This window comes from Actinia tenebrosa, unplaced genomic scaffold (genome assembly GCF_029948245.1).
Source record: "Actinia tenebrosa isolate PJP-AT-01 unplaced genomic scaffold, QUT_ActTen_1.0 PGA_scaffold10__47_contigs__length_13832649, whole genome shotgun sequence".
Taxonomy (NCBI): Eukaryota; Metazoa; Cnidaria; class Anthozoa; order Actiniaria; family Actiniidae; genus Actinia; species Actinia tenebrosa.
In genome coordinates, this window is record NW_028292570.1 from 11,409,386 (window position 1) to 11,417,137 (window position 7,752).

The following is a 7,752-nucleotide window of genomic DNA, read 5'->3' on the forward strand; positions in this document are numbered from 1 at the left end:
GGACAATGCTTTTTACGAATGGTCGTACAAGAAAGCAGCAACAATCAACACCTATTGCAACTACCATTCTGTACCTGTACCATTCAACATCATCTCTCTTACTTTCCTCCTGGCCCGGTACTTATGTAAGAAGATTTGTTGTCATGAGTGCTCTACCGCGGATATTGACAACGACCCTGAAAAGGTAGGTTTCTTTTGAATCATATACCTCATCGTGGCTCGCAAGAAAATCCTTGGGTCCTTGGGTCCTGGGGTCCTGGGGTCCTGGGGTCCTTGGGTCCTTGTCCTTGTCCTTTTCCACCTGCTCCTCCTCATCGATTTCAAAAGCCTGGGGGTATCTATTCCTAGATCCACTATTGCTGTTGTTACACACTGTTATTATTTAGGAGTTGATATAACTCCAAAAGTGGAGTAGAAAAAAAAGGTACAGGATAACTCCTTTTTTGGAGTAACTTAAACTCCACTGATTTAACTCCCTTCTAAGAGTAAAATTTACTCCCATGAAAGAGTAACATTTACTCCCATGAAAGAGTAACATTTACTCCCATGAAAGAGTGACTTCTACTCTACATGGGAGTTGTTTTGAACCCCCTAACAGAGTCAAATTTATCCTTTCGGAGTTGTTATAACCCCCTGTTTGTCACCTTTCAAAGGAGTAAAATTTACACCTTTTCAGGAGTAGATTTTTTCTTACTTTTTAAGCTTCATCAATTCCCACTGTACGTTGAAGAATAATAACACAAATGACTACAAAACTACATTTGGTTAAAAAAAGTTTTATTACATATGATAATTTACTAACAATACAGCAATATAGTTACAACCAGTAATGCCGAATTGATAAGTATATTTAATAACAACATTTGATGTCGCCTGCGTTCACTGCATGACACAATCTCTACTCATACTTCTTCATTTTTCAGTTACAGTCAAACCAGCTAATACGTTCCTATCAAGGCTAGAAGATTCAGTCAATTTTTCAGAATCTTATTTCGAGTTTGTTTTGAAACTTGTATTTAATAATACGGGCACAGATGAAAACCGTCTTATGTCTTCACAGATATGCACAAAACCAAAATCATTTCACTGTTGTATAGCTACCAACTCAAACCCATCTGTCGAAGATCATTACAACCGCCAATACAAGTTTCAAAACAAATTCGAATTCAAATTTCTGTCTATATGGTTAATGCCGAGCATGTTTGGCTTCATCGAGCGCCATCGACAAACATGATCATTAACAATCCTCTTAAATCTTTTCATTCTTTAACCATCGGTCCCTTTTTTCAGTGTTCCAGCTGTGTCGTATATATTTTTCTACCGTATATATCAGTATTTCTTGAAGGAATACAAATCTTGGAAGACAGTTTCGTTTCGAATTTACCTCATCGTCAACAAGCTTGGTGAGGTGCGAGCCTCGTGCTTTACTCCGGCAGAAACCAAGGGATCATACAATAATTCAGCACCCATAACCTACGAGAGGACAAAAAAAGCTTTTATTAATGATTTATCATACTCAGCAATATACAAGGATGCTTAAGCTTAAATAAGAGCATCGCTTTGCAGTTACAGAACACCGAAAGCTTTCAATTTCTATCATTATTAACAAAACAAACTTAAGTTTAAACTTTCTGATCTAAATAATACGAACAAAATAGTAATTTACCTGCACAATATATTGAATCCTTTGAAAGTAAGTCATCCATTACCACAAAAGTTACTTTTGAAATAACAATTCAATGAGTTTAAGGCTGGTTTTTAACTTCAAAACACCGAGACAAGCACTTTCCAATTCCAAGATTAGTACGTTGCTGCGGGAAATAGTGATACTCTATACCAGGTCATAGTCCAAAAACATCCCTGGCATTGCCGATGTAAGATCCACCAATCACGATCAAGAAAATTTGATACAAGCATGTAATGTGCACGTGGTCTAACGAGTCCAACCTTCATGTCCTGTGTGGTATAGATCTTGTGCGAAGACCTACAAAAATGTTCTCTTTTTAAGAAACATCTGATTCGCAAGCACTTCATCACGAAAGATACACAACACGATTCATAAGATGACGACTCTGGAAGTCTTTGAGTGCTCTAGCGCAAGTGAAGTTGATCTGACGAGCGAGGAGCGCCAAGAACTTTACCATCGGTACGATCGTGCAGAGAATGGACAATTTGACCCACAAAAAAAGCCAAAAAAATGAAAACGGCATATGCTTTTTCCCTTGTGAAACTTAAAGAAAGGAGTCGAGTGCTACAGGCAATTATAGATTTGTGTACGATACGTCAGAGTTAAAATTACTCTAAGGTCGCATTAACGAAAGGAGTTGAAACAACTCCCGTCAATTTAACTCCAAAAATAGAGTCAAACTTACTCTGGTTGTTTCCGTCAAACATGAATTAAAAACAGCATGGTTTATCTTTTTTATCTAAAAATAGGCTTAAATCTACTCCATTATTGATAATGTACTCTTTATAGTAATGTTCAACTGTTCGTCATTTCCAAAGAGTTAAATTTACTCTTGGAGGAATACATTTTACTCTTGGAAGCGTTAAAATTACTCCCATTGTAGAGTAGATTTAACTCTCTTTCAAGTTACTCCACTCTGTAGAGTAACTTTAACTCTTTTGATAGAGTTATATCAACTCCTGAAAAATAACAGTGCATTGTTGTTGTCATTCTTGATAGGAGCGTCATCGAGGCAGTGCAATGGACAAGAAAACGGTAAACGCTCTTCCTTAATTTTGTTTGTCATGAGAATGACACATCACATGGTACTGATAAAACCGTTTTCCTCTTTCTATTCAGCCGTTTAGTCAAATGATAATCGAACTAGAATCTATCTACTACTCCGTCTATGGTGACGAATTCCCCATTACTGGTTCGTAAAACTTTTCCACATTTTCTTCTCCTGCTTTTAAATGGCAAACGATATTCATTGCAGAAAATTGACATTTATTCAGGTGACCGACTAGATCATGTCATGAAGCACACTGAAGACAATCGTCAACTTATTGGACACATTGCAGAACGGTTATTCAATTATGGTTCGGGTACGACTGAAGGGGTTGTTTCTGATAGAAGGCAGAAATGGGATGTCAAAGGGATTGGTATCCTTGAGAACCGCTTGTCGTACGACTCCTGTGAATGTCACCAATGTAGTAGGGATTATAAGCAATATCATGGGGCGAAGTATCTTGAGCCTTTATCTCCAGAAATGCCTGGTTTTGAGGTGAGTCTCCTATATCTTACGAAAGGTACGTTTTTATTTTTTCTTGGGGGGAGGGAGGGGGGATGCTACAGGATTCGCAGTAAACTTTCATTCTTTAAGAAATTCATGACCTTCCAATTAAGTCAACAACGAAAAGCTATCTTTCTCTCTATTTGAAGGTTCCCTATATCATTTCTTTGTACAGATACTAATTGTAGAGGCCAGCAAAACTAACCATGATCTAATACTGGGAGTTGTAGACGACGACTTTGACCTTCATAAAATACCTGGAATGGAGGGGAATACAGTGGGGTACCAGGTAGGGAAGGAGATCATATGTGACGCCACTACGCAAAGAGGCAATTGTTTGCCAAGTGAGTAGACACTGAAGTTATCGTATACACCTAATTCAAAAAACGTTGTCATCGACAAGGGCGATAGGCGATAGGTCACTCCGACATGGAAATGGTTTCGTTGAATACAAAGAACATCGAATCAGTCTCAGCACTAAGGTCCATACTCTTGACGAGAATAATACACAAATCATTCCAGCTATTCTTGGACCTTGGAATGACACATATCCTATCGCTTTTCGCCTATTGCCTATCGCCTTTGGCGATGACAACGTTTTTTGAATTAGGTGTATTTACACATTCCCGGAGGAGAGCGGTTTTTCATCAACCTTGGGAAGTCTAATAGAAACGACACTGGTGAAAAACGCACTGCGCACGCTCGGAGATGGCGTAGCGTAACTAAGGGCAACTTATATTTTTGATGCCGGTGTTTTGATTGTTTTACCAAATCGGAAAACTTAAGAAAAATCCTGAAAACTCAAGGTTGTCCTTTTGACAATAGCAAGATAATTTCGATTGTGATACACTGCTGATTTATACAAAAAAACTTTTGTTTATACAAAGCAAAAATAATCTTTGAAAATACCGCCACTATCGGCCCGACGTCGACATCCAGCATGGCTAATTTGCAGATAATCACATGGTCGGATCCTATGTAAAGAAATCCAAAAATATCCGTAAAATTCCAAAACGAATATTTAAAAAATAGCCCTGTCGGTTAAAAGAAAACCTACCTTTAGGCCCCGTCCCGTTTTTTTTTTTTTTTTTTTTTTTTTTTGCGGATGCGAAAATGTTTGCATCCACACGCAGCGTATTCGAATCGTTTTCAATCGTTTTCACTGTCCACACGTATCCGGATATTTCTTGATCCGCCCTGATGCACGCTAGTGCCTAGTCCCTTTGACGGATAGTTTTTCTTATTGAGCATGCGCAAAATCGTTCTTACGTCAGCGTATTTAAATATTTGCGGATACGACCGTCCACACGTATCCGTATTCGGAGCGTATTTGAAAATTTCCACTCTGGAGACCGTTTTCGAAAATTTCCGGATACGTATACAAAAATTTCCGGACATGTGTGGACGCAACCCATATCCGCAAAAAAAAAAAAAAAAAAAAAAAAATTGCGGATACAAAAATTTCCGGATACGTGTGGATGGGGCCTTAGATGTGATCAATTGTTATTGTCCGCCATTTTGTTTTTTTCTCTCAACGCATGCGCAGTGCGTTTTTCACCAGTGTCAATAGAAACATGATTTTTAGTCAATCTCGTACCCAGAGGCTGCGTTTCTTTCGGCCTGCGGCGAAAAACGAGGGCTCTGGCATAATCCATTTTTGGCGCATGCGCTGCTTTCCGGAAGTTAAACATATTCAATGAAAATCATGCTTTCAAACAGAGTTCTGTGTTTAATTCCGATCAAAATAAGAATTAGAAATCGGGAACATATTTTTTTTTATTTTTTGCAAGTCTTTTAACGTATACGCTCTTATACCGGAAGTCCAAGAAATCCTGGTCTCAAAAAATGGATTATGCCAGAGCACTCGTACTTCGCCGCAGGCCAGAAGAAACGCAGGCTCTGGATACGAGATTGGATTTTTAGTCAAATGATTTTTTTTTTCAGAAATAGATCACCTCCCAGAAATGGCCGACAGAGGAGACCTTCTTGGCTGTGAACTGCTTTACGGAAGAGAAAGCAACGACGATCTTTACATCCTGTTCACATTGAATGGAAGAAAGATTGGTGAAGGGACTATAGAAAACGGCAATTCAAATGCAAAAAGGCTTTATGCATTTGTTAGCATTGGATCCCAGGAAATTAGTGTGAGATTCAAGGTAGGGGATATACCCACCTCTTTAGGGATGAGGGCAAAACAATTGTCATCTCACGGTACCCGATTTAGGGGGGAGGGGTGGTGTTACCCGGAACCCACCACCTCTAGAAGTGAAATCTTAGATTTTGACCCCAAATATTTCCAAAACTAAAAGCCAAATCACAGAAATGAATGGACTGTCTGTCTGCATGTATACTAAAGAACATATTTGTGTATAGAAATTGCCACTACAGACCCCCCAGTATCAAGCATTTGAACAGGTTTCTGTTGGGGGTGGGGGGTATGTACCGGTACCCACCACCTTCATTCATAAAATCGGGTCCCTATTTTGGACGACTGTTTTGACCTCGCCCCTTGGGGCGGAACATTTTTTTCTATTCATTTATTTATTTATTTTAATTTTATTTTTTAATGAATTATTTATTTACCATAGCAACATTTTTACAGTGACTTTTTTAAACAAATAACAACATTATTTACATATTAATGAGTTACACCCCAATAAGGGCATACTTTAGATTTTTTTTTTTTTTTTAAATTTGAGGATTTTTACATGCACATATAATAGCAACTGTCTAAATTTGTTAAGGATAAATAATATAGCTCTTTACATATTAATGAGTTGATACCTATTATGGCTCCGTTCACACGTATCCGGAAATTTTTGTGTCCGCAAATTATTTTTTGCGGATACGAAAATGTTTGCGTCCACACGCAGCGTATTCGAATCGTTTTTCACCGTCCACACGTGTCCGTTTTCGTAGAGTTTCCGGATACGGTCACAAAAATTTTCGGACACGTGTGGACGCAACCCGTATCCGCAAAAAAACAATTGCGGATACAAAAATTCCCGGATACGTGTGGACGGGGCCTATGTGTAAACAAATTCCAATTCGACCCAGTTTTTTCTTCACCCTCGACGGAATGGCTTATAGATCTCCATAATATACTATTTTCCAGTATGATGCAACTTTGTTTTTATTTCATGGTTTTACTACATGCGCTCTAGTCTATTAAATTAATGTATTTGTTTTCGCTCAATATAGCAACGCTACTTGAAACACGTCTCTCACGATAAAGTGGACCATACCTCAATATTGATGAAACAACTTCTGGATCAACTTACTGTGCTTAACAAGAATTATTCAGATTTTAAAACAAGAAGTACAATCTATTCGTTCAGAGATGCGAAAGGATCCTGAATCAGAAAAAAAGGTTATTGCTCCTTTCTAACAGTACATAGATTTTTTAATAGATAATGAACGTTTTTACAGTAGAATTTAAAGACTAGTGTACTCCAGGGGCGGCGGAAGCTGAAAAAGTTTGGGGGGGCACTCCAATATTTCACGGTACCTTGAAATGACCCCACCCCCCCTCCCTGTTTAGCTTGATTACAAACGTGTATGTGTGATATTTCAATCAGTAACATTTTGCGCGCATTAAATCACTTGCAATTGTGCTGAGAGACACAAAAATGATGCAAGTCGTCGCTAGATATATCGCATATTTTTTAGATACAGAAAATTATGTAATATCAAAATAATAAATAATGGTAATCATAACCAAATCTCATGCGTTTTTTTTTTTGTGTGTGTGAGGCATTATATTCTGGGGGAGCCAGTGCCCCCCGGCCCCCCCCCCCCCCCCCCCCCCCGCTTCCGCCGCCCCTGTACTCGACTTCTCGACGCCCTCCCGGCGTCGTTTTCAAGAGTGAAAGTAGAGCAGAGTTAAAGAAGGTTTTATTTTTTCTTTATGAAGAATGAAAAACGGTCTTGGATAATGGTAATACAAAAAAAAAAAAAAAAAAAAAAAAGTAAATTTAACGGCAATTTTTTTACATTTTGGATGATCTCGAAATCAAATAAATGATTATGAAACACTGACAATTGTTTTTTCATCTTTTTCATTTTTAAGAATTTATTTAAAATTATCTATTTTTGCCAAACTACTTTTTCTTCCTTTTCCGAGACGTATAGTTTCCCTACGGCCAACTCCACTTCGGCGACGCGTTTCCCCATAAAATATCTTTCATTTTTAACCGCCTCTCGGCAAAATTATTGTTCTCATAGTTAACCGCGCTTAAGAAGGTACTTTGTCGTATTGGGAGGGGGGAGGGGTAGGGGGTCTAAGAGGGGAGGGTCATCGGCACAAAAGGAATCCCCGCTCCCCATCATTAGCACTCTTCGATGCTATTTTTAGAATCTTTGATGCTATTTTTAGAATCATTCATGCTATTTTAAGAATAATTCATTTGATCTTTTGTTTTTCTGCGCACTCTACTCTATTTGCTCATCAGGTTTTCTCGTGCGTTTTTTTAAAAAGACGTGAGCAAACAACATAGAGTGTGCACAGTATGCT

The 7,752-nt window shown here is 38.4% G+C and overlaps 1 protein-coding gene and 1 long non-coding RNA gene across 2 annotated transcripts; one reads left to right on the plus strand and one right to left on the minus strand.

Moving 5' to 3' along the window:
• Nucleotides 1-760: 760 nt before the first annotated feature.
• LOC116306380 (uncharacterized) lies at nucleotides 761-2,064 on the minus strand. The gene is made up of 2 exons (XR_004198257.2): nucleotides 1,667-2,064; nucleotides 761-1,473 (listed from the first exon to the last, which is right to left on the minus strand). It is a non-coding gene; the product is annotated as an uncharacterized LOC116306380 (long non-coding RNA).
• Nucleotides 2,065-2,572: 508 nt separating this feature from the next.
• On the plus strand, nucleotides 2,573-6,950 carry LOC148913036 (uncharacterized). Its single transcript, XM_089026942.1, has 6 exons — nucleotides 2,573-2,722; nucleotides 2,807-2,879; nucleotides 2,962-3,230; nucleotides 3,415-3,583; nucleotides 5,184-5,395; nucleotides 6,441-6,950. The coding sequence occupies exons 1-6, from the start codon at nucleotides 2,708-2,710 to the stop codon at nucleotides 6,594-6,596; spliced, it is 894 nt and encodes a 297-aa protein (XP_088883068.1). The 5' UTR covers nucleotides 2,573-2,707; the 3' UTR covers nucleotides 6,597-6,950.
• Nucleotides 6,951-7,752: the final 802 nt, after the last annotated feature.